Here is a 25,382-nt window from a genome sequence, read left to right as displayed (position 1 = left end):
TGGAAGCAACCCAAGTGATAATGGATAAACAAAATGTGGATAAACAAAATGTGGACTCTTTGGGGCATGATAAAGTCACTTTTGCTCTAGCCAAAGCCCAGCTGCGACCGCCTGGGGACTCCCTGAGTGAACGGACCCCCGACAGCTCTCCACCCCACAGCAGGCAAGGCCAGTAAAGGCGAGCGCGTGGCCGCCCCCCACCGCACTGAGGCGGGTGGGCGGGGCCTCCCCTTCCGCGCGGGCGGCGGGGGCGGGGCCGGCGGCGGCGGCCGGCGGCGGGGGCGGGGCCGGCGGCGCAGGGCGAGCTCCGCCCCGGGGGTGGGGCCGGCGGTGGCGGCGCGACGCTGCGCCGCACGTGTGCGAGCCCGGGCGCCCGCAGAGCCTCTGAGAGCTCCCGGCCTCGGGCGCGGGCGGCGCTGTCTATGCCCGGCCGCCCTCGCGGCTGGCTCTTCCGAGCGGCCCTCGCCGCCGCCGCCGCCCTCCTGCGCCCGGAGTCGCGCGCCTGCCTCCTCGCCGCCCGGCCCGCGCCGCGCCCGCGCTCCCAGGCCCCGGGTAAGTGCGCGGCCTCCAGGCCACCCTCGGCCCGGCCCCGCGGCCTCAAGGCCCCGCCCGGAGGGGCCAGGCGGGGCGGGAAGGCGTCCCGGCGGGGGTCTGAGGCCCCCACGGTGGCTCGCGCCCGCGGGAGCGCGCCCGGAGCCCGTCGGGTCCTGCGCGGGCGGGCCCGGCCCCGCCCCCTCCCCGCGGATCGCGTCCCCGCGCCTCTCGTTCTTTGCCCCCGACTCTTCTCCCTCGCGGAAGAGACCCCAGCCTTTATCCCGAAGCCGGTGGCGGCTCCACACCTCGCGGGGCCGGTCTGCTCCAGGGTCCCGCCCACGTGCCGCGGCCCTCGTGGTCCCCCAGCGCTGCCTGCTGCGCTCGTTTTGTGCACGTTGCCCAGAGCAGGAGCGTCTCCTCCAGCGCTCTGCCCGGTGCGTGTTTGGTGAGTGCGTGGAGGCGGTGCTGCTGTGCGTGTTGAAAGTCGTCCACGCGGGGTCCTTCCCGCCAGCCCTGCCCTGAGAGGTCCGTCCTCATTGCCGGGGCTTGGCGCCTGCCAAGAAGTAGCGTTTGGAGACAGTTTAGGTTTTCAAATATTTGGTCCCGTTGTCAGACCACTTTTTTTTTTTTTCCATCCCGAAAATATAGGATTACTATGGGCTTTTGTTTCAAGTCAGTGAAACAGGCATGCCCCATTGGCCTGGGAGGCCTTGACAATTGAGGGATCTGTCAAAAATCAGGCTGTACACTCATACTGAAAAGGGGATGGATGAGCAGTGATTTTGTTCCGTCTTTTGGCAAGTAGCCAACAGTCCGAATTTATTAATTTAACAACTCCTTTTGAACATATCTTTTGATAGAGACTGGGTGATACGAGTATTAATAAAACAAAGCTTTTGTCCCCAAGTAGGAGAGAGAAATTACAGTCCAGCTGGTCTGTTGACTAGGTTTGCTCCTGCCTCAGGCCCTTTACACGTGCTGTTCCCGCTGCCTGGAACTCTCCCCACACATCTTTTCGTATCTGGTTCTTCCTTCAAATCTGCTCAAAAAGCATCTCCCCAGGGAGGCTGCCCTGAACAGTACCCCTTGCTCTCATTCCCCTTACTCTGCTTTATCTGTGGCCCCTATGCTTGCATGTTCTGAGATTGTTTTTTATTTTATTTTCTGATGTATCCTTAAATAAATGTAAGTTTAATGAGGGCAGGAAATTTTCCCTTTTTCCCCATTGCCTAGAACAGTGCCATCGACATAAGAGGTGCTCAGTAAATATTTGTGGAATGAACAAATGTAAGGGACTTAACTTTGCATATGAGAGTGTAGAGCGTGCTCTGCCCTGAAAAAAAAGTGCTCTTTATCTTGAGAGCTACTGGGATTCCTGACAGTTTGCAGAGGATGGAGCATAGGTGCATTTAAAGAGTGGAAGGTGTGGAGGGTTTTGAAATATAGACAGGATTAAGGCTAATACAGCTCTTGTTTAAGATGTTTGTTTTGCAGGAAATAATGTTCAGGGACTGTCGTCAATGTTATATTAAAATTTTGAAAATGCAGAACTTTATTGTGAATGCAGAGGAAGCTTATTGGTGAGTCTAATATCTTAAGGAAACAGATTTTAAAATACTGTTACAGTTGTAATATTCCTAACCTTATTTGGCCCATTTGGAGCGTAGAGGAAACAAAAAAGCATTATTTTAGTATTCCCTCCAAAGAATTGTGTAGATTTTAAGTTCATGGGAAAATATCAGTGCGTTTCATTGTCTGCCCCATCGTCTGCCCGAAGCTTCTGATCTGTAGATTTTACTGGACATTTGAGGTGCTGTCATTGCTATCGTGGATGGTCTATTTGTGCTGCATAACATTTCTTTAAAAAGAACTTTGTTTTTAATACTGTTAAAAAAAAAAAAAACACCTCATAAAGCTGCTCCCTCCCTTTTTTTTTAAGCTGGTCACTTTTTAGAGCTTTGAGGTATGATGCTTAAGTATGTATATTTGGATTTTCCTGAATGCAAAACTCATTTCCTTAGGAAAATCACATTGGGGCACTCAGGGTCATTTTATCTTTGTGACTGAATTCCTCTTGGCTCTTCCGTGTTCACAGGGTCCTCTCTTTCTCTCTCTCATTTAAAAATTATATTGCATTTCAGTCTTTCCTTTTATATAGTTCCTGCTTAGGAAAATGACACTTATTTGAGTTCTGCCTCTCCTAGTCCAGAAGTTTGCACAGCTGGTCTAGGAAATGTGTTCTCAGCTTCTAGGCCCACAGACAGAACTGAACAAAATACATATGAAGTGATTTATAATCACTGGTGCTATATTTACTTTAATAATTGTCTGCGATGGGACCCTCAGCCTAAAACAAAGGAAAATTATAATTTCATTTGAAATACAAAAGAGAGATTAGTTAATGAGTTTGTCTTTGCAAGTAAATACAACAAGAAAAAGAGATGAGGCAAGTGTTTACAAGTTTCAAGAAAAAGACTGCCAGAAAATCACTAAAGGCCTGTTTGTTTGGTGCTCTTGGCAGTGCTTTGACGGTCTCTTAAAATTAAATGGTGTTTGAAGGAGAAAACCATGTTTCATCATTAGCCCGGAGAACAAAAGAAGCATAAGATGCTGTTTTTTCTCCAGACTCAGCAATACAGTGCTGCCACGTAAACCATCCTTAATAAAAATTAATGGCAGCAGGTGAGTAGGAGCAGCTGTTTCAAACCTTTAACCAAGTCATCCTTTTTCAGCTTTACAGAGAAAGAAACTGAGGCTGAGAGAGGTACATGACCCGCTTAGTAAATAGCAAAACCTAGATCAACTCCGAGTGGTACCCCACAGACCGCAGTTCGCTGAGTAAGGGCTGAGAGCGGCGCTCGATGCTCCATCCTTGTGCGGGGCTGGGCTGGTCTGGTCAGCGTTCCAGCCTCAGTGGCAGTGCTGCGGAAGCAAGTGTGAGTGGTTGAGACTTCAGATCTGTGATCTGCCAGTGTCCTCATTCCAGGGATGTTAGGTGCCACACTGCTGGCCTAAACCTTCTAGAATTTCGTTCACCAAGTCTCTGATGTAGGCGCAGGGCAATGTGAGGGCTTGGGATGAGGCCACGTTCTGACTTAGGTGACCGGTAGGCGGTTTGTGATGACACTCCCTGAGGTAACAGGTGCAGTTTCAAAGCAGTGCGTTTGGGGTGGGAAATGGTGAGATCAGTTTCCTGCGTGTTGAATTTGAACCTCTGATGTCCCTCTGGCTGGCTGTGTCAACTCCGAGCGAGGCGCTTCGTCTCTGGGCCTCCGGGTTTCAGAGCTGAGAGGGGCTGAGTGGCCGAGTCGGGGCAAGGTTCGGGTGAGCTCACTGCACGCTCTATGGTTGTCCTGCTGTCCTTAGATCGCCTTGGTCCCCTTGGCCCCCGAGCAACCTGGGGAGCTGGGGATGGCGGAGTCCCTGCTGGAAGACTTGGGAGTGAGAAGTGAGCAGGGTTGGAGAAGGCACCCAGGGAAGCCCAGAGTTGCGTGACAGTCAGAGAAGGAGAGGAAAGGAGCTCCTCCTGGAGAGGCGGGGAGAGAGGAGAGTGGGACCTTGTGCTGCTGGGAGGAGATGTCAGGTAGGGCCAGGATTGCCTGGCTGTGCGTTTGGCAAGGAGCCCCACGCTGGCGGGGCAATTGTTCGGTTCACTGCAGTGTCATGTCTCGGTCCTGGGGTGGCGCCTGGCAGGGGGTGCCTGGTGAGTGCAGCAAGGGAGTGCACTCCGCAGTGCTGAGGAGCGAGTGAGGGTTAAAGTGAGTGTGGGGGTCCCTTAGGAGGGTTGCCCTGTTGTGGGGATGGTCATAATAAGCGATCTTGTGAATATGCTAAGGACGTGTGTCTGCCAGAGGTCCCTATCTTCTTTGTGAACAGCAGCTAAGACTTGGGGAAGACCGCATGACCAGCGATGGGCAGGCGGCGTGGAGGGCTGTCATGAGAGAGGAGCGCCCTGACCCAGTGAGGTTTTCTCCAGCAGCACCAGGAGCACAGACGTCATCGACAGCAGAGTTGGTCCTTGGTTGAGGTTTCGCAGGGATCCTGGAGAAGGGCTAGTGAGCGAGAGTGTTGAGCGGCGGCTAGGAGTGGTTGAGGTCTGGGGTGCTAGAAGAAGGGAAGATGGAAGAGGCTGTGTCTTGGGACTGGATGTCTCGATGTGTTTGCAGACAGGCGATGGCAGAGGGAGCAGAACTGAAAAGACGGGCAGTGTGCTCAGGGTAGCATAGTTTATGTATCTTTTTGTACTTTGAGCTTTTATTTTTATGATAAAAAATTTCAGACATGCAAAGTAGAGAGAGTGATGTGATGTGATCTCCCCTTATCCCCATCACCCAGTTTCAGCAATGACCAACGGACGGCCAGCCTTGTCTTACATCTGCACCTACTCCACTTCCATTCACTGCTGGTAAGGTATTTTGAAGCAAATTCCAGACTATCTTTTCAACTGTAAATATTTTGGTTTGTGTCTCTAAAACATAAGGATTCTATTTCTAAATGTAACCACAATAGTATTATTGCATCTTAAAAAGTTGACAGTGTACCTTAATGTCATCAGATGTCCCCACAGTTTTAGTACGCCTGATTGCCTCATAAGCACTTTTTTTCTTTTTCTTTCTTTCTTTCTTTTTTTGGTGAGGAAGATTGGCCCTGAGCTAACATCCATGCCAGTCTTCCTCTGTTTTTTGTATGTGGGATGCCACCAGAGCATGGTGATAAAGAGGTGTGTAGATCCACACCCAGGATCTGAAATGACAAACCCCTGGGCTGCTGAAGTAGAGCACGCAAACTTAACCACTGTGCCACCAGGCCAGCCCCCATAAGTGCCCTCTTTTTTAATTTTTTTTTTTTTGGAGAAAGATTAGCCCTGAGCTAGCATCTGCTGCTAATCCTCCTCTTTTTGCTGAGGAAGACTGGCGCTGAGCTAACATCCATGCCCATCTTCCTCTATTTTATATGTGGGACACCTACCACAGCATGGCTTGACAGGCGGTGCCATGTCCACACCCGGGATCCAAACAGATGAACCCTGGGTCGCAGAAGTAGAACGTGTGCACTTAACTGTTGTGCCAGTAAGTGCTTTTTTTAACCGTTGATTTCTTTGAATCAGGATCCACCCATTGCCTTTCTTTGTAGGTTTATATGTAACTTCCCCCTTCCTTTGTGCCCTTGCTGTTTATTAGTTGGAGGAACGAGGAACGGGGTGTCCTTGTCCTTGCAGAGTTTCCCATGGTCAGGATTTTGCTGATTGCTTCCTTGCGGTGATGAACATCTTCTGTCCCTGGGTGCCACCTACACTAGTAGTTAGGCACAGAGTTTCCGTCAGTAAGAGTACTTCGTAAATAACAGCGCGTACTTTCAGGAGCACGCAGTGTGTGGTGGTCTCTTTTTTGCATGTTAGTGACCGTTGGTGGTCCTTGTCCAGGTCCAGCGTTTCCTTAGGGCTTTGCTACTTACTGTGTGTTTGATCTCTGTAAACGGGGAACGGCTTCAGCACCTTCTTCCAGAAGTCTACAGAATGTCTGTTGCCACCTGTTCCACCACCCTGGATTCTCTGGCGTGCACGTGATATCCTCGGGGTCTGCAGCCTTCTTGAGAGAGGAACGGGCACTGGCGTCTGCTTGGCTCCTGCTATGGGTCGCGGCTCTGTGTTCAGTGTCACGTTTCATCTTCACAGCATCCTGCGAAGCACGTATCATTCCTGGTTTACAACCGAAGAACGGGGGCTTGGCGACATTAGTGGTTTCCTGGGACCAGTTACACAGCTAGAAGGTGGTGGGGAGAAGCGCGGTACTCAGCTACCCACATGGGAGGCCAAGCGGGAAGAGCGGGAGTTAACAGAGGGAGGCACGGGAGTTGGGCTCGTGGCCTGCGGAGGAGTCTTGAAGGTGACCTGCGGTGCGTGTGCAGGGCCTGCCATCAGAGAGCGCGTGGGCAGGCAGTCTGGGAATGGGCCCCGGCCTGGGCTGGGCCTGAGTGGTTGGAGGCGTGTGGAAGATAATGGTACGTGGTGCTGGATGATGGACAGCGCCAGAGCAGGATGAAGCCGACATTTCTGCGAAGGAAACGATCGGTGTTTGCACGAAGGCCTGTGGCTGTGAGGTTGTTAGGAGGAGCCTGCTGAGTTCTCGGCACTCTGGGCAGGAGAGGGGCGTCCCGCCGACCAGGAAGCCCTGAGCCCAGGGCCGAAGCGGCTGTTCCTGGCCGTGCTTCCCTGACGCTGAGAGTCCAGGCCTCTGAAGGGCAGCAGGGTCTCCTGGAGGCTCCTGTGGTGCCAGCTGGGAACGTCATATCGGCATTGGGGAGCCCTTGTGGGTTTTAGGTGACAGTGTGTGTGACACAGTGTAGTGACTGGATGCAGGATGTGCCCCGGGCACTTACAGCACCACAGGCCTATCAAGTGGGCTTGTCTTCTCCCACCATCGTCTCCTCTTCCTGGGGTCCCCAAGGCAGAAAACCTGAGTCATCCTGGAGTGTTTCCCCTTTCCTCCCCCGTTTGTCACCCAGTCCTGTCCCCACCACTCCTAAATGTCCCTGACTCCTCCCCTCCTTTCTGCCGCCCTTGCCTCCGCCTGGATGAGATTGCACTGATTTCCTGCCTCAACGACAGCAGTCCCCCTGCCCCGTCTTCCAGCCTGACCTCCATTGCTCTTCAGAGGGCTGCCACAAAATCTGACTCACCAATCGAGCGGTGTTTGGTTTTGAGGATGTAATTCGCTCCATCTCGCCTGGTGTGGCCTCCGCCCACACCCTAGCTTTAACTCCCGGCTCTCTCCTTGTGTGTTTTACCCTCCTCAATGCGTGCTGAGTCCTTGGGGTTCTTCCAGCACTCTGTGCGCTCCCATCCTCCGTGTCTTTGCACAGGTTGGTCCACCGCCCCCAAACAGCCACCTCCCCTTTTTCCACGACCTTATTCTTATTCATTCCTCAAAACTCGGCTCCGGTGTTCATTTCTGGTCTTCATAGGAAGGATGTCTTCTGACACCCTCGCCACCAACGCCCTGTGAGGTCTCCTTTTGTTCCTATATCCCCAGGTGAGCCCGGGGCCCTTTCTGTCTGCCTCACTGGTGTGTAGGCTCCGAGAGGGCAGCTTTCTTGATGTCAAGAGAAAATGAAGTAGCATCAGCATTGCATAAAGCAGCATTCTTTTTTACTGTTCCTCGCTTAGAACAAATAAAGAATAAATGCTTTCCTATTTGAATTGGAGATAATTTTATGTAACTAGTTGTGTGTTTCTGTTTCAGTTTCTTGGTTTCTTCTGTTCTCTTTATTTAATTTTTTGTCTTTCAAAGGAAATTGTTTTTACTGACATTTTTCTGTACCTTTTCCCTGTTTTTTTGTAGGTATCATGATCCTTTTTTCTTTCGCTTTTTGCATGTATTTGTCTTTTTCTTTGCTTTCCATTCTTGATTTTTGACTATGAGGCAGGATCAAATATGGATTCTCAAAATTTAGTTCATCATTATTATTCTCCTGCGATAGATGCTTCTGTAGGTGGGTTTCTTGTTATCCAAGCTTTGGAGAACTAGAATATTAACTCTCTGCTCATTGATGTTCTTTATGAATATGTTTACTAAGTACATTAGTACGTTAATTTTAGCATCTCCCCATATAATTATTATGGAAAAATTTTTATCCTTATTTCACCAAGAGCCTCAAATAAGATGAAATTAGGCACTCTTGGTCTCAGATAAATGTATTGATCTTGATTGTCACCTGTGGCCCTCTGTCAGGCTGCTGTGTACTGGGAGGTATGTGTGCCTTCTGAGACTAGCTCAGTACCTTGAGTATGGGCCAGTTAAATTATAATCTGTGTTTGTTAAGTTGTGGCAAAATACACATAGCGCATAACGTCTTAACCATTTATAGGTGTCCAGTCCGGGAGTGTCGAGTTCATTCACAGCCTCGTGGAGCCCGTCTCCAGGAGTGTCGGGTTCATTCACAGCCTCGTGGAGCCCGTCTCCAGGAGTGTCGGGTTCATTCACAGCCTCGTGGAGCCCGTCTCCAGGAGTGTCGGGTTCATTCGCAGCCTCGTGGAGCCCGTCTCCAGGGTCCTTTCACCTTGCAGAACTGAGACCCTTCCCCCATTGAACAACTCCCCCTCCCCTTGCTGTTCTTTCTTAGTATGGTATGATATGAGTATGCTTTCATGTCAGTAAATGTATTTATACACTATTTTTATTTAATCACTTTTTCAGAAGGATAATAATGTACGTGAAACAAAGTTCAGGTGATACAACTGTGGTGTTCGGTAAAAACAGCACATCTCCCAGCCACCTCCATCCTGCCTTAGAAGTAACCACCTTTCCCAGATTTAATTCACATTGTTTCTACATACTGTGTGGTTTATGGACCCAGGCGTCATTGTTCTTAATTTTTTCTAATCTAAAGCCCAGAGGTGTAAGTATCATTACAGCTAAAACGTTAAGCTCTTTCGTAATTGTTTTCTTAAGATCCTCCCTGAAGGTCGTGTTTCTGGGTCAGAGGAAATACATATTTTAAGGGTTTTGATGCACACTGTCGAGTTCCACACAGAAGTGTTGTGCTGTTGCTCTGTCCCACCAAGCTACACACCAACAGCAGGAAGAATTATTTTAATGAATGATTTTCAGGCCCCTAGGAACGAAGTTAGCTCTGTTTGCTGAAACAAGCCATTGTCACTTCCTACTCTCTCTTCCTTCCCAAAAGGTTCTCTTAAATGTTTTCTTGGAGCCTTAAAAATGGAGATGACAGAAATGACTGGTGTGTCACTGAAGCGTGGGTCCCTGGCTGTCGAAGACAATGACAGTGTGGCGCCAGCTGAGGAGGCAAAAAGACAGAAGGTGTCGGAATGCTGTCTGACCACAGGCCGAGCCGGGCTGGAGAATGCCTCTCCCCCCAGCGGTGAGAATGTGCTCGGGCCACCTGGTGCTGTAAGTGCGGGAGAGGGTACAGAGAATTCTGATGCTCGGTTGGAAGAGGAGGAGGAGGAGGAGGAAGATGGCCTTTCAGAGGAGGGGGACGAGGAGGAGGAAGCGGAGAGCTTTGCAGACATGATGAAGCATGGACTGACCGAACTTGATGTAGGCATCACCAAGTTTGTAAGTTCCCACCAAGGATTCTCGGGGATCTTAAAAGAAAGGTAGGTTTAGTTTATGTATAAATTTATTTTAGTTCTATTAGTTCTTTTCTTTAGAAAGAAATCAGCAATGTATTCTTCCATTTAGCTCCCTATCCCCAAGGATTGTTTGCACTGATGGTCAAAAATGAATAGGAGGAAAGAGAGCTGCTGAAATGGGTAAATGAGACCATTTAAAGATAAAAGGAGTAAATAAAAATAATTTTCCAGTGGCATGCATTGTTAATATGTGAATGGGTGCTGTTCATTCCTTTCAAATAAACCATTTTAAATGGTTTCAGATTTTTTATGAATTGGTCTTAAAATCTTAAACTCTTTCACCTGAATGTGCCACATCTACAGGAGGAAGGAGGTGGTCCTTGGAGCCTGATGGATCTGGGTGTGAATCCAGTTCAGCCACTTTATAGTTACTTGACTCCTCTGAGCCTCAGTATCCTCATCCCAAAAATGGGTCCTAATACCACCTTGGGGTTGTTGAGAGGATTTTAAATAATGCATATAGAGTATTTAGCATAAAGGTAAGTTTCAGGGTGGTTCATAGTAGATTTACTGGGCTGTGACTTCATTAACCATTTACAGTATTTTATGATTCGCTGTACTATGGACTGTCTGTGTAATCATCGGGTAACATCAGTAAGCTTTGATTTATGCGTTTCTCTGGAAGAGTAATTAGGAGGGTCTTTTCTTTACATCCTGATACAAAGCCCAGGGTGCGGCTCAGAATTCATTAAGAAACCAAAAACATAACTATATATATTTTTTTTTTTGAGGAAGATTAGCCCTGAGCTAACTACTGCCAGTCCTCCTCTTTTCGCTGAGGAAGACTGGCCTTGAGCTAACATCCCTGCCCATCTTCCTTTACTTTATACGTGGGACGCCTACCATAGCATGGCCTGCCAAGCAGAGCCATGTCCGCACCTGGGATCCAAACCAGTGAACCCCAGGCCAACGAGAAGCGGGACGTGTGAACTTAACCGCTGTGCCACCAGGCCGGCCCCCATAACCACACTTCTATATGAAAATTTTTAAAAAATCCATGTCTTGTACAACAGTAAATCTTACTGTTAATCAACTTTCTCCTAAAATTAATAGGAAACCAAATGCTGATGCTCTGAAGTTGTGTGTTTTCTTTTCATCAGGTACTCCGACTTCGTTGTTCATGAAATAGGGAAAGATGGGCGTGTCAGCCATTTGGATGACTTGTCTGTCCCAGTGGATGAAGAGGTAGGAGCAGCTTTCCAGCAGAAGTCACCTTCTGTATACAAATAGCATTTCCTAGAGGTCGTAGCAATATAGAGCTGTAAACAGCCTTGCATTCTGTGTGAGACTCACCAGGCTTCTCGTGGGTATTTTAAAGGCTCCTTCGGAAGATATGTTGACGGTTTTGACAGCCGAAGAAAAGCAGAGTTTAGAAGAGCTCCAGCTTTTTAAAAATAAGGAAACCAGTGTTGCCATCGAGGTAAATAGTAGCAAAAAAACATGTGAAAAGATTTTCTAGAGTGTGACTGCTTCTTTTTGGGTGAATGTTAATACGTGTCTATTGGAAAAATTACAGCAGTTAACAAAAGGGTGACTTTTCTCTGTTTGATCTAAAAGAGCATTATACTAAAAATGTTTCTATCTGTGGCGGATAACCGGTATGCAGATAAACTGGCACAAAAAAGTTATGTTTTGTTTTAAAAAATTTTTATATGACCACAGATCAGCAAAGAAATCTGTTGTTTGGAACCACAGAATGACAGTTATATCACATGGTATCTACTGCTAAGGGCTAGACCTCCTGGCAGTCGGCTGTGTGGCCCTGATAGGGAGGCCCCGGCTCTGTCTCCAGCAGCCTCTCCATCTCGAGTGGGGCTCTGGGAGGGGGAGGGACCGGGGGGAGGAGGTAAGGGAGCGTTTCCTTGCTCCACTTGAGTCCACTCGTGCTATTCAGAAAAAGGAGGACTCAGCTACTAAGTAGAAGAGTAAATGCCTTTTAAAAATCTTTCTGGCATGAAAATTTTATTCTTCTCAATTAGTGCTGTCCAACAGAATTATAGTCTGAGCCAATCTTTTTCATTTTAAATCTTCTAAAAATTTAAAAATAAAGAGAAGCAGATGAAATTGATTTTTAACAATATGTTTTAGTTTCCCTAATACATTCAAAATATCATTTCACTGTGTAATCAGTATTTTAAAAATTACTAATGAAATCTTTTACATTCTTTTTTTTTCCTCCTGAGTTTTCAGAGTCTGGTGTTACTTTACGCTAATAGCACATCTCAGTTCAGACTAGCCACATGCCCACTGTTAATGGCTCCCGTATGCGACAGAGCAGCTCTGGGTGATGTCTACAGCAAAGCAAATGTGTTACAAGATTTTAAGAATCTTGTAGCACAGGATTTTTAGCATTTTAAGTTTGTGTTAAATTAATTTTGTACCATCTTTTAACAACCTACTGAATTTGGGGTTGTCTGAAATTCCCCCTTCCATTGCTCCCAGTTAATAGGAGTTTACTGTAACTTTTCAGAATTCGTTATCTGCCTCCAATCCTCATCTCCTCTTCCACCACCAAACTTCCCAGAAGTGGGTAATGTTACAATTCTAGGAATCCTCAATTACTGAATTTACCCATAGACAAAGTTTTCAGCTATGCCAAGGAGGAAATTCCTGAGAATTGGTTTTGAGAGCAGTCCAGGAGAGTGGTCCAGGTTTCCCTTGCTTGTGCAGTATGGTGGTATATCTTAGCCCCATAATTTATATTAAAACTACATAGATGGCAGGACTTGCTATCATCTTAAAGACCGTAGTTATGCCAGCGATTGAAAGTTTTTACTTTTCAAAGCCTAAACCATGGGCAAGTTTCCTCGTCTGTAAAATAAGGACCACAGACTTTCTGAATTTGTGAGGTCCAAATCTGCATTCACTCACGCACAAACTGTGGTTCCAACTCAGTGGTCTCAGTAAATTCCAGATCTAGACTTACCCTTTGATATGAAAATGTCACTTATCTATAATTATAACGTACTTTGTTTTCATTCACATTTTTTATTTTGCTAAAATAGTGTTAAGTTTCGTTAGTGGTAGTTGTAATATATCAGCGTTTTTCAGCTTGCAGGTTGCAGCCCATCAGTGGGTCATGAAATCAATTTAGTGGATCTTTTTTTTTTTTTTGAGGAAGATTAGCCCTGAGCTAGCATCTGCTACCAATCCTCCTCTTTTTGCTGAGGAAGACTGGCCCTGAGGTAACATCCGTGCCCATCTTCCTCTACTTTATATGTGGGACGCCTGCCACAGTATGGCTTGCCAAGTGGTGCCATGTCCACACCCGGGATCCGAACCAGCATACCTCAGGCCATCAAAGTGGAACGTGCAAACTTAACCACTGAGCCACCAGGCTGGCCCCTAGTGGATCTTAACTAATATTTTTTTAGTGTAATAAAATAAAATAGAAAGTAATGCATTGCACATAGAAAAGATAAGTACTGTTTGTAAATTTTTTTTAGACTTTTAATTAGGCATGTTCACATACATATTTCTGGCTATTAAATCCAGATGTGAAATGTATTTCTTAGTGTAAGACCAATTCAGAATTGGAAAAACAGTCACGTAATAAGTTTATGTTTTCGTGATGTTGATTTTTCTATAATGTCACTGTGAAATAGTTCCGTATAGACTAGGATTCGTTATGAGGCTGCTGTAGATTAGACTGCTGGGGGGAGCAGAGTCTCTGACATCCCAGAGGGCCCGGCTTGCCTGCATTTCCGTCTTTGAGTCCTGAGGTGTTTGTCCGGCAGAGTCCCTGAGAGGGAGCGTCTGGGATGAGTGGGTCTGGAGCCCAACAGCCTGGGTTTCAGATCTGGCTCTGCTTCCATCCGGCTACCTTAGACCTTAGACCCGTTCCTTAGCTTCTCTCAGCCTCATTTTCCTCATTTCTAAGTAAGTACACCAGTGGTGTGAGAGGGAGAGGATGGGGATTAAATAAGACGACGGCTGTGAGGTGCTCGGTACAGTGCCCGGCAGGTGGACGTGCTCCGTAAGCAGGCTCTTAGGAGTCACAGTATTGGGAAGCTCTCAAAGATTTTGGAAGTCGTACCCGTGTATTTATGTTACTTTGCATAGTTAAGAAGATGAGTAGTGTTTTTACTAACTTGTTGGTATTATCGCCCTATTTAATGTTTTTTAAATTAGTAGTATCATTATCTGTGTTTTTATTAGGTTATTGAGGACACCAAAGAGAAAAGAACCGTCATCCATCAAGCAATTAAATCTCTGTTTCCAGGATTAGAGACAAAAACAGAGGACAGAGAGGGGAAGAAGTATATCGTAGCCTACCACACAGCTGGAAGGAAGGCTCTGGCAAGTAAGTGTGGGAGGACTGGCCTCTCTGCTCAGGGGTCACACGGCACATCCCGCTCCCATCTCCTGCCCGGTCATGTTCAAGGGCTGTGTTGCTGTTGTTCAGACAAGGATATTGATCATGTCAGTCCTTCAAGGAGGGGAATCATATCATTTCAGATGTCACAGCAATCCTGTAGCCTGTCTGTCTGGCACGGGGGCGTTAGGCCTTTTATGTGAGTAAAGATTTGCTGAGATTATGGTGATGCCTGAAAGAGTCTTAGGAATTCGATACGTTCCCTGAAGAGCAGAGCAGGCTGAGTGGCAATTGAGGGAGGAAATGGAAGGATATTGCTCATTCTCGGTTCCTAATGGAGGACAGAAAGCTTTCAGATGAACAAGAAATGCTCGTCAGCCGTCCCAGTGGCATATTTTCTGCAAAGTGTCTATACTGAAAGAGCTGCTGTTTCCAGCTGTGAGTATCTTCTTCACTCACGCCTGAAACACGGAATATAAAGCAGCGCCCCTTCGCCCAGTGCATCCTTCCTTCGTTGTGTATCATTCATTTGAAATGGGTGTGTTGTCAGTGAATCTCTCTGCTGTTTATGTTCTGATATGTTTTCTACAGCCATGAAAATTTGGATTTGCATATAACCTTAAGAAAAATTGGGTGATTTTTCTCCTTTTACCTGTCAAATCAGCAGATAAAATTTTAATGAAAATTGTAGTCAGAAAAAGTTATTTCCCCATCCTCCTCCCCTGCCAGTGATGGCCCCTGTTGGTGAGGAGTTATTTCTAGATCTATTTCTTAGAGCAAAACTCCAAGACTGAATAACAAAAGACCATTGAAATCATTGGCGCTTGGTCAGAATTCTCTCAGGTCAGGGCTGTGAGCGGAAGAAGCCTTAGTTGTGTATAACTGTGCTTCTGGCGACATGAGAGGGTAGAAGGAAAATGGGAGTAGAAAGAAGATTGAGCTGTGCTGAGAAAATAATGTAGTCAAATAAAGAAGCCTGGATAGGGGCCGGCCCGGTGGTGCAGCAGTTAAGTTCACACATTCCGCTTCGGCAGCCCGGGGTTTGCCGGTTCGGATCCTGGGTGCGACATGGCACCGCTTGGCAAGCCATGCTGTGGCAGGCATCCCGCATATTAAAAAAAGGTAGAGGAAGATGGGCATGGATGTTAGCTCAGGGCCAGTCTTCCTCAGCAAAAAGAGGAGGATTGGCAGCAGGTGTTAGCTCAGGGCTAATCTTCCTCAAAAAAAAAAAAAATGAAATCTGGATAGTGACACGGAAATGAGAAACCTTGAGCAGAGGAGGAGAAGGTGGAGAGGAAGGCCACTTCTCGGTGGATACCAGATGGAAAGGTGGGATGATGTACTTTCGAACTACTGAGGGTGGTTCTCAATCCACAGACTGATGGCGTGGTTACTACGTGTTTCTTTGATGTCGGAGCCACAGCGTGAAATATTGCCTTCCCAGCCTGCCTTTGGCTGGGGTTGTTCCAGGAAGTTAAGCCCAGTGGAAAGTGATTCAGGTGCCTGTTTTCCCCGTTCTCCCTGGATTGGCACGCAGCTAGTAGCTGTCATAGATGTGGAGGAGAGCAGGTAACCCGCCACCTAGCACAGGTGCCTGTGCGCACTCAGTCCCAACTCTCAAGGAACCCAGGGTGAGATGGGCTGCCGGGGACATTCCTTGTAGAGGGGCAGTCCACGTGGGTCAGCTGCCCGCTTGCAAAGGCGAGAGGAGGAGGCAGGGTTGTGATCTGCTGAGTGTGGTCATGAGGTTGCAGGCTGGAAGAGGCAGAACCTCTCTTTCTTTGTCTGGTTGCTTCCGGTTAACGGTGCTGCTTTCTCAGAGGAGGCCAGGCTCTGTGACCTCTGGGGAGGGGCCTTAGGGCATTGCCAGGCAGGGGGGCCATCGCGCGGCCTCCCACCCCTTCCCCTCAAGTGAGTGGCGCCAGGTCTCTCGCATTCTGCCTTTATCCACATTTTCTGTGCTTGTGCCACACCCCCCTTTCTTTTTTTCCAAATAAAAAATTTCCTTAAGATTTTCCAAGTGGGATGCTGGCTCTGTGTGACGTGAACCACCCCTCTCCGTTTCCCTTTACACGTCTTCAGTAATTAGGAATTTCTCACTTTAAAAAGAAGCAGGCAGGCAGGTCAGATTGGATCAACACTTGCACAGAGGTCTGACCCTCAGGGGCTTGAGCTGTTGTGGCGATTACTCAGGTGGACTAGAGGTCTGCCATCTGAGCTGCTCCGTCCCCCTCACGGACCCAGAGCCTGGGTCCATCTGCCGATCGCGCTCCCCATCCGCCAGCTGAGAGTGGCTTAAAGCAAACAGCACTGGAAAAGTAGGGAAGGCTGGTACCCAGAGACTGTTGTTCGTGCCCCCGTGAGGAGAACCCAGTACCAATGACAGCTGGTCCTCCTCGGCCACCTTGCCTAGCACCTGAATGAATTCGCTTTTAAAGCTTCATTGCAAAGCCAAGTCTGTGATGTTTTTAGAGCTCCTTTACTACCAAGCTCTGATAGAAATTGTTACTGGTGGCTCATGCATTATCCAGCAATTTTGCAATGTTCTTAAGCTAAACTTTTCTCCAGTAGAGCCATCCGTCCTAAAACGTAGGCACGGTGGATTCTGAATCATGGTGCCCACACACCACAAGGTACCGGCTGTCTCAGTGTGGATGTTGTGTTGTTCCGGTCTGATGGACAGGCCATGTTGATTTACCTCAAAGCATACGTAGGGTATTTTTCTGAAAATGTCACGTGGTTATTATAAACTGTGTAATCAGGTAAATTAACTTAGCATTTTGAAATAGATAGTGTACATTCCAAATGCCTCTAAGAACTTCTTTTTAGAGACTTAAGTACAAAAAATCATTCTGCCATGTGATATGTAGACGACGTCCATACTTTTTGGCATGAGCGGTTCCCAGGGGCATACCTGGATCTAGGAGTCCACAGAGACTCAGGAGGAGCCAGGCGCGTCCAAAGGAAACTCCGGGAGAGCCCAGTGTTACGGAATCCACAGGGAGAGAGACTGCCAATAATCAGAGTGGTTAGCAGGGAAAGACATTACAGATGGGTCAGCAAGATGAGGACGCTGAAACACGTCGGTCGATTTTTAGCGACATGGGCGTCGCTGGTGTCTTTGCCAGAGCAGTTTTACTGGAGCAGAGGGAGAAACCGGTTTACACAGTAGGTTGAGACGGCAGGCAGTAAATACAGGCTGCTTTTTCAGCTAAGCTGTAAAGAGGGGAAGAAGGGAGAGGAACCAGGTTGAGGAGAGGGAGACACAGGTTTGACTTGAAAATGGAAGCGCCCTGAGCAGGTTGTAGACTGAAGGGAAAGAGCCAGGGCGAGCGAGGGTGGAAATTCCGGGAGAGCGATAACGGATGGAGCAGGATCCTGAGGAAGCCGAAGGGCAGTGTGCAGGGGTGCAGCGCTGGAAATGGCCTTGAATAGGAAGGAAAGAATGTTCTGCATGCTACGCCATCCTGTCATCTTTCTCGGGCCACAAACATTTTTCCTTCCTTATTCATGAGGACCTCTGTGCTCCATACATGGGTCTCCTGAACGTGATTCCTCCTTTTGTCTGGTTTCTATTGCTCCTAGAGTGGAGCCGCCACATCAGACCATCGGAAGGTTGCTTCCTCTTACCTCAGCCTGAGAAGTCTTGGCGTTCGCACTTTAAATCAGTGTCTCAAAATGTCTGAAAGTTATTTTAAATTCACTTAAATTGTAAAGCTATGTGTATGCTACTTATTAGCATTCTAAGGATTTAGAGTTTTATAAAGTCAAACAAATTGCCCAAAATAAGTTGAGACCCGTTGATTTTCCATTGTTCAGAATATTCCCAGGTGATCCATGCGTATGCTCACTATTTTGTGTAGCAAGTGTACATAGGAAAGAACCCTCGTATCTGGCCTTTGCAAAGGAGAGAACTGTGTGCATGCTCAGTGCTTGGACTTGCTGATCAAAGATGCATGCTCGTGAGCCAAGACATTCTCGGTTGTCATGGTTTCTCTCAAAGTATACAGCATTTGGTTTCTCAGTCTTGTGGCTTCATTTATTTCTTGCCTTTATAGTTAATTGTGAGTTTAGTGAAGAGATAGTTAAGGAAAAATATAGCTACACTTCATCAACTTTATCACATGTATTTTTTTTTGACTTTTCCTTATGGACATGTTCAGACGTGGACACCAATGAGGAAAATCATACATTGAGTCCTGGGGCACCTGTCAATCATCTTCGAGATGTTTAACATTCTGTTGTTTTTGTTTGGTCTCTTCCTCCCACTTTTTTTTCTTGGAGTATTTTAAAGAAAATTCTATGTAGCACTTCATTTTACTCGTAAATACTTGAGTATGTGTCTGACAGATAAAGACTAAAACCTGAAACTATTAGTACATCCAACAAAATCAGTCCTAATTTCTTTCTAATGCCCAGTGCATACTCACTTTCCCGGAGTGTCTTTTACGTACAGTGCCTTGTTCACATGATGGTACAGGCAAGGCCAGAAGGTTGCGTTCAATGGATAAGTCTCTTAAATCTCTTTTAGTCTATCAGTTTGAGAACTGTTTTTCCTAATAATTTTTCAACTTTTTTCAAATAAAAAGTCTTTATAACTCAGTGCAGGAAACTTGTAAAACACAGAAAAGCACAAAGTAAAACAGTGATTACTTGCAATCTCACCACCAAAAGATAATCACAAATAGCATTTTGGTATGTGTCCTCCCATATTTAAGAAAACAAATATCTGGATAAGGGAGCATTTTGCATCCGGTCTGAACCTTTCGCTCCATGCCCTGGGGACACAGGGTGCAGCTTTGAGGGTGCACTGACGAGCTGCTGGGCAGGGATGGGACAGGGAGGCTGTGCCTGTAGGTGAGTCTTTTTCCTAGTCTCCGTTCGCCTCTGCGACATTCCACTGTCCGTGTCTCCATGGCTGTGCACCCACCACGAGTCTGCCGGGCGCTGTGGAAGCCCCCGGCAGAAACTCGCCATGCCACCATTTGCATGTTCCCCTCGAAAGCACTTTACTGTTACTGTAATTAAACGTTGCTCTCTTGTGCTCTTTATGCTGTGCATTTGGACAGAGGTCAGCACTGCAGCAGGTAAGAGCGGTTGGTGTCTCATGCAGATCGAATGAAATGCCAATGATTTTTGTCACGAGTGCTGAGTGCAGACAGCGTTGCTTAACTCTGGTGAGCTGGGAGGAAACCAGAGATAATATTCCTGTTCCGTTTCCTGAGGATGAGTTGTGAGGAATTCACAAGGAGCCAGAGAAGTACTTGTAGTGCTTTTCTCTCCAAGACGGAAAAGACTCCCGTTCACGTTTATCAGGAAGGAAAGCGATTCGCTAAGCGTGCACGCTGTGGCTGTTTCCCGGGTGGTTTCTCGACTTGTCTGTTTTCCACTGTAGCTTAAATCAGTGCGTCAAGCTGTAGGGACACCTTGACCAAGCTGGGTGTCCAGGTAGCTTGAGGATGGGAAGTTTCTTCTATCTCCGATGATGAAGGATTCATGAGTTCATGCAGAGGGATTATTGTAGGGCCAAAGAAACATTTTGAGAAGAAGACTCTTTTCTAGGGTTCGTATGACATATTTTTTCACAGCCTTTCTTTCGTGGAGTTCCAGAAATCGAGTGGATGCGATAACAAGTAGCCGCTGCAGCTGTGTCCTACAAGAGTCACGGGTATCCCTGGGCAGCGTCTGTCAAGTGCAGTTGTGGCTTATTTTTTGTCAAAATGTTTGATTTTTTTTCAAAACACCTTTTCAGGCCACTTAAATCTAAATCTTAATATTGTTTAAATATATGTTTCTAGATTATAGCATAATTAAAATGTTCATTTAAAAGAACAGTTTTAAAAACCAGCTTCTCCAAAGTCTTGAAATATTTGTCAGTTTGCCACAAGTTGAGCGATGGAAGTAACAGCTCGGAAGTTAACATTTAACCCGGCTTAACTTTTCCAGTTTCCTTTTCCCCAAGAATGACAGTCAGGTCTCGAATGCCAGCTGCTTTCTCTGTCGGGTAGATGTCTGTAAAGCGTCTGGTACTGGCTGCACCTTTGTGATGGAAGTGGCCTTTGGAAATTCTCAAAGTGTCGCTGAGGCAGCTCATCACCAGCGTCGCCCCCTCCCGCGGAGGCATCCAGCCGGTGTGCACGGACGCCTGACGGGGACACGAGGCAGGGCCGGTGGATTCCCACGTGACTGCTGTTTCCCTCTAGCCATCAGCCCACCTGTTGGACGCGCCTAAAGTAACGCCACTGGGTTGTGGTGGACCCTCTGTGTTTCTCTGTGTGGGGATTGCTGGTTAGTCTTAGTCGTTTGTCAGATCACCTGCATTTCAGCTTTTGATTTGAAGTATGGACGGGCCTGTAGTCCACACAGCTCTAACCACTTAACCTGTATTTCTTATCAGACCAGATTCGATTCCTCACTCAGAGGTTCTCTAGCAAAAAGTGAGCTTGTAGGTTTTCATAAGAAAAAACTCAGATGACTTGTATTATGGTATATATAATGTTTAATTTTTTTGTTTTTAAGATCCAAGAAAACATTCTTGGCCAAAATCTAGGGGAAGTTACTGCCACTTTGTACTGTACAAGGAAAACAAAGACACGATGGATGCTATTAATGTTCTGTCCAAATATTTAAGGTTAGTATCTTGTTCTTGTGCCTATGCAAAATCAAAACACGGAAACTTACTTTCCTCTTTCTATGCTGGTGAAGAAGGAGTAGAAGAGGCAAGCAGATAGCACCGGTGCCTCCCAGTTAGAATTTTCTTAGACAATAGGTGAATTCGATTTTTTTAACCCCCTTGCATATTGCCAGGATTCAAGATGAAAATTCTCTAAATAAGTAGTTTACATAGTTGAGAGTTACGAGTCCGTCTGGCTTCTTCCCTGAAAGCCTGCACTTTGATGTCGTCGCAGAGGTTTGCTGTAGTAAACTGTGAGCTCATGATTCCTGGAGATTGACTGGACCGAAAACCCAAACCCAGTCAGGTTTGTCCTAGGAACGCAGTTACAGCAGAGACGGGGGCTCTGAGGATGGGCCAGGTGCCAGAGAATTTCTCTTTCAGAAATGAGCACTGGCGCCACAGCAAATCTGCATGCAGTGGAAATTTGCTTTTTAATATATATTTGACCCAGTTTCAACACGGCACGCAGTGTGCTCGTTTGCTAGGGCTGCTGTAACAAGATAGCACAGACTGGGCGGCTTAAGTAACAGAAGTTCGTTTTCTCACGGTTCTGGAGGCTGGAAGTCCGAGATCAGGTGGGCAAGTTTGGTTTCTTCAGAGGCCCTTTCTTGGCTTGCACATGGCCGCCACCTCTCCGTGTCCTCCCGCGGCCTGTTCTCTGTGCGTGTGTGCCCCTGGAGTCTCGCTGTGTCCGCATTCTCTCTTATTTAGGTCACCAGTCCGATTGGAAGGGGCCCACCCTAATGACCTCATTTTAACTCAGTCACCTCTTTAAAGGCCCCATCTCCAGCAGGCACATTCTGAGGTACTGGGGGTCGGGGCGTCCACAGAGGAATTTGGGGGGAACACAGTTCAGCCGATGGGGCACAGGATCCTATTAAGTAACGTTCTGTTTTACTCTAGTTGCTGGCTCGCTGGGAGAGTCGGCACTGCCCTGCCTGCACCTGAGTTGGAGAATAAACCTTTCCTGACAGGAGCACAGACAGCTGGGGAGGGACTCCTCTGAGGTCTGGAGTTGGCTGTTGCTCAGAATGGAGGAAATCCGTCCTGCTTTTCTCCCGTTCACGTGGAGCAACTTTTATGAAATACTTCTTAGTTAACCAGCTTCCGCCTGTCTTCATATCAAGGCTGTTCAGATCCCTGTTTAGCATTTGGCTTTTTATGCAAAGAAATAGCCTGTATCTGTGGAAAATTCACATTATTAGTAACTTTTAAAATTGAAGATAGGAAATTTTCAAAGGGGTACGTTATCTGTCTAAGATGAGTTTTCCTTCGCCTTCGCAGTTACGCAGTCTGATGAAGTGCATGTGACCGATAGGAAGCGCATTATTTCCCTTTTGGTCACTGGCTGGCCAGGCCTTTGAGCAGGATGCTGTTCACTAGTAGCCACAGACGTGCTGAGTGAAGCCCTTCTGAGGAGGACGTTGTTCAGGCAGCATCTCCTTTCTTAGCTTGCATACTAATGTGTGTTTTCCTGGGTACATTTTTAAATAAAGTTTCTCTTATTCGGTTGTTTAAGTATCTTTATTTTTAATCTTAAATCATGAGAAATATGATTTCTGAATGGTATGTGACTTCAGTTAGTTCTGTTTTTGTCTTACCAGAGTCAAGCCAAACATTTTCTCCTACATGGGAACCAAAGATAAAAGGGCCATCACCGTCCAGGAGATCGCTGTTCTCAAGTAAGTGGGGGGCGCAGACGGGGTCTCGCGCTGCAGAATCCTCGCGCTGCCTCTCAGAGTTCGCGGTTTGCTTCGTGGGTTTACCTCTTCCATCTTTAGATGCCACTGGCAATTCAAAAAATTATGTTTCTATTTGTGTTTTTCTTCTTGCTTATCTGTATTTCCTAGTGTCTTCCCAGCAAACAGGCATTATTTGTGTAATTTTTAAAGGATTTTTGTGGTGGAGCCAAGAGAAGAATTGCTTTCTCTCTTGTCTCTCTTTTGTTTATTCATTATTAAATATAAGTTACTTAAAATTTAATGACAAAACAGTGAAGAGCTCTTTTGTTACGCACTGGAGATATTCAGATGAAAAAGATGGTCTCTGCTTTTGAAGCAGTTACAATCTAATGGAGAAGACAGACAAGTGAGTCGGAACTCACCATGCAGTGAGATAAATGCTAGGGTAGAGGCGTATCCGGAGTGTCGGGGTAGACCTGACAGCACAGCGTAGGCTCATCGTGGGGGCTTCACGGAAAACGGGGTGCTCGGGTTTCCGTCTGGGTGAGGGCTTCTCAGCCTCTTTGCTGTTGGCGTTTTGGGTGGGTAGTTCTGTGTTGTGGGGCCGTCCTGTGCACTGTAGGACATTCGGCTGAAGCCCTGGTCACTACTCACTAGATGTCAGTAGCACTTCCCCCCGCCCCCAAGTTGTGACAGACAAAAATGTCTCCAGACATTGCCACACGCCCCTTGAAGGGCAAAATTGCCCCTGGTTGAGAACCACTGATGTAGGTTCTGGAAGGTGAGTTGGAGTTTCCTGGGCCTGGGGAGGGTCCGGGGTTGTTTGTTCCAAACCAAGAAAACAGCTCATGAAAAGACACTGGAGAGGAATCGGGGAGCATGGCTCACTTGATGCCTGGCAGGGCCCTTGGTTCTGTGGGAGTGTGGCAAGAAGTAAGGCTTGAGGGGTAGGCAGGATCCAGACCCTGCAGGACCCTGTGGGTCACGTCGAGGAGCCTGGGTGGCCGTCATCTACACAGGGCAGCATCAGGGAGTGTGGGTGGCGCACACTGGATGAAACCAGAGCTGGGGCTGTTGCCATATTCTGGGAAGGAGAACATGGGTCTGAACCCATCAGTTCCGTGAAGGTGAAAGGGAAGGGATGAATTCACAGCTAGGCGAAGTCAGACAAACTCAGGCCTCCGTCTTAGTGCGCCCACTGAGGTAGGGAGTGGTGGGAGGGCGAAACTTTTGGAGGAGGTGCCTGTGTTTATTATCTTTAGTGTGGTGGTGGTTTCACGGGCTAGTTCACGTGTTAAAACTTGTATATTTTGAATATGTACGGTTTACCGTATGTTAATTGTACTGTAATTAAAAATAAAGTCATCTGTGCTTGCTGTCCCCACTTAAAATAAATACAGATATTTAGTTGTAATTTCCCTATCTTTTCTTAAAGAATTTGAAGTGGCATCTCCTCTTTATCCCACAATTCCCTACAATCTGGCTTCTTTCCCATCACTTTTCTGATTCACTGGAAATAATGTTGGGATTGAGCCGCTGGTTGCACCCTGATGGATTTTCCAGTCCTTTTCTTCCTTGACTGTGGGACAGTGCGTGATGTAGCAGTAAAAGCAGACTGAGAACATCTTCTCTCCGTGACCTGACTAGTGTGTGCAGACGTTATGTATTTGAAAGAGGGCGGGAGGAGACACCTGAAGGTGATGGTGTTCGTATGTGGCACCCTCTTCTGTTTTTCTTCCTGGGACGCATGGAATGTGGAGTCATCTGCTGAGAGTGAAGGGCGCAGGAGGGGAAGGGACCCTGAAGAGCGTGAAGATTCAAAACAGCTTCTTTGGGTGGTGGGCCAGCGGGCTGGCCAGAATACGGGTGTGACAGTGGCTGAGGGTGCAGACTTTCCCATCCTCTGTGGGTATGGGACGCAGAAGGTTCTTGTCTTCTCTTTGGTGTCTAAGCTGTCAGTGTCGTCAAGTCCTGTGCTTTTTAGCTGGCTCTGTGAATGTTTCCAGCTAAATTAAAAATAAGTTGGGGGGGCCGGCCCAGTGGCACTGTGGTTAGGTGCGCACGTTCCGCTTCGGTGGCCCGGGATTCACCATTTCAGATCCGGGGTGCGGACCTGCGCACCTCTTGTCAAGCCATGCTGTGGTAGGCATCCCACATACAAAGTTAGGGAAGATGGGCATGGATATTAGCTCAGGGCCAGTCTTCCTCAGCACAAGAGGAGGATTGGCAGCAGATGTTAGCTCAGGGCTAATCTGCAAAAAAAAAAAAAAAAGAAAAAAGGAATGTGAAATTCTAGGTATTAGGTTTTTCATGGCAAAGCCCATTGACCCTGTAGAAAGGTGGTACCAATTTATCACCTTTATTCTCCATCCCTGGAATTCTCCCTAACGTGTGTTATGATTTTTTAAAAAAATCATTTGCTAATTTGAGGGTCAAAAAATGGTATATCGTTATTTTCTTTCTTTCTTTCTTTTTTTTTTTTTTGAGGAAGATTAACCCTGAGCTAACTGCTGCCAGTCCTCCTCTTTTTGCTGAGGAAGACTGGCCCTGAGCTAACATCCGTGCTCATCTTCCTAGACTTTATATGTGGGACACCTACCACAGCATGGCTTGCCAAGTGGTGCCATGTCCACACGCAGGATCTGAACCAGTGAACCCCGGGCCGCCGAAGCAGAATGTGGGAACTTAACCGCTGTGCCACCGGGCCAGCCCTTCATTATTTTCTATTGTATTATATGATGTGAAATCTGACTATTTGAAGGGTGAAGATATTTATTCCTCTTCTTGGTCAGCCACCAGATGTCCTACTTGATCACGGGGCTGCCCTGTCTTCGCAGACCTCTGCTGCCTCCATCCTTTTCCTGTTGGCTTAGTAAGAACGCCTAACGCTGGCCATTGGAAGGCACATAGCATTTATCTCGCGGATGCAGGCGACACCCCTGGTTTGCTTAATGGATCCGAGGGGCCGGGCAGATTGACCTTTCCCATGAGAACTGGTAAATAGGATAAACCCGCTCTGCC

At 47.2% G+C, this 25,382-nt stretch overlaps 1 protein-coding gene across 5 annotated transcripts in view; it reads left to right on the top strand.

The window, feature by feature from the left end:
- The first annotated feature begins 290 nt into the window (after positions 1–290).
- Positions 291–25,382, top strand: part of PUS7 (pseudouridine synthase 7) — a 46,876-nt gene continuing 21,784 nt past the window's right edge. Inside the window, exons 1-9 of one of the 5 annotated variants that reach the window (XM_070617128.1) lie at positions 2,029–2,114; positions 3,056–3,216; positions 4,870–4,939; positions 9,220–9,652; positions 10,789–10,873; positions 11,007–11,108; positions 13,847–13,991; positions 20,523–20,634; positions 22,284–22,361. In XM_070617128.1, coding sequence (XP_070473229.1) covers positions 9,252–9,652; positions 10,789–10,873; positions 11,007–11,108; positions 13,847–13,991; positions 20,523–20,634; positions 22,284–22,361 — 923 coding nt within the window. In that variant the 5' untranslated portion in view covers positions 2,029–2,114; positions 3,056–3,216; positions 4,870–4,939; positions 9,220–9,251. Of the gene's footprint in view, positions 553–2,028; positions 2,115–3,055; positions 3,217–4,583; positions 4,940–9,219; positions 9,653–10,788; positions 10,874–11,006; positions 11,109–13,846; positions 13,992–19,072; positions 19,091–20,522; positions 20,635–22,283; positions 22,362–25,382 lie in introns of those variants that run through there. The other 4 variants (XM_070617124.1, XM_070617126.1, XM_070617125.1 and 1 more) reach the window with 4 other exon arrangements.

The sequence above is a fragment of the Equus przewalskii genome, chromosome 4 (assembly GCF_037783145.1).
Source record: "Equus przewalskii isolate Varuska chromosome 4, EquPr2, whole genome shotgun sequence".
NCBI classification, from domain to species: Eukaryota; Metazoa; Chordata; class Mammalia; order Perissodactyla; family Equidae; genus Equus; species Equus przewalskii.
This window is presented reverse-complemented; position numbering and strand designations above follow the sequence as displayed.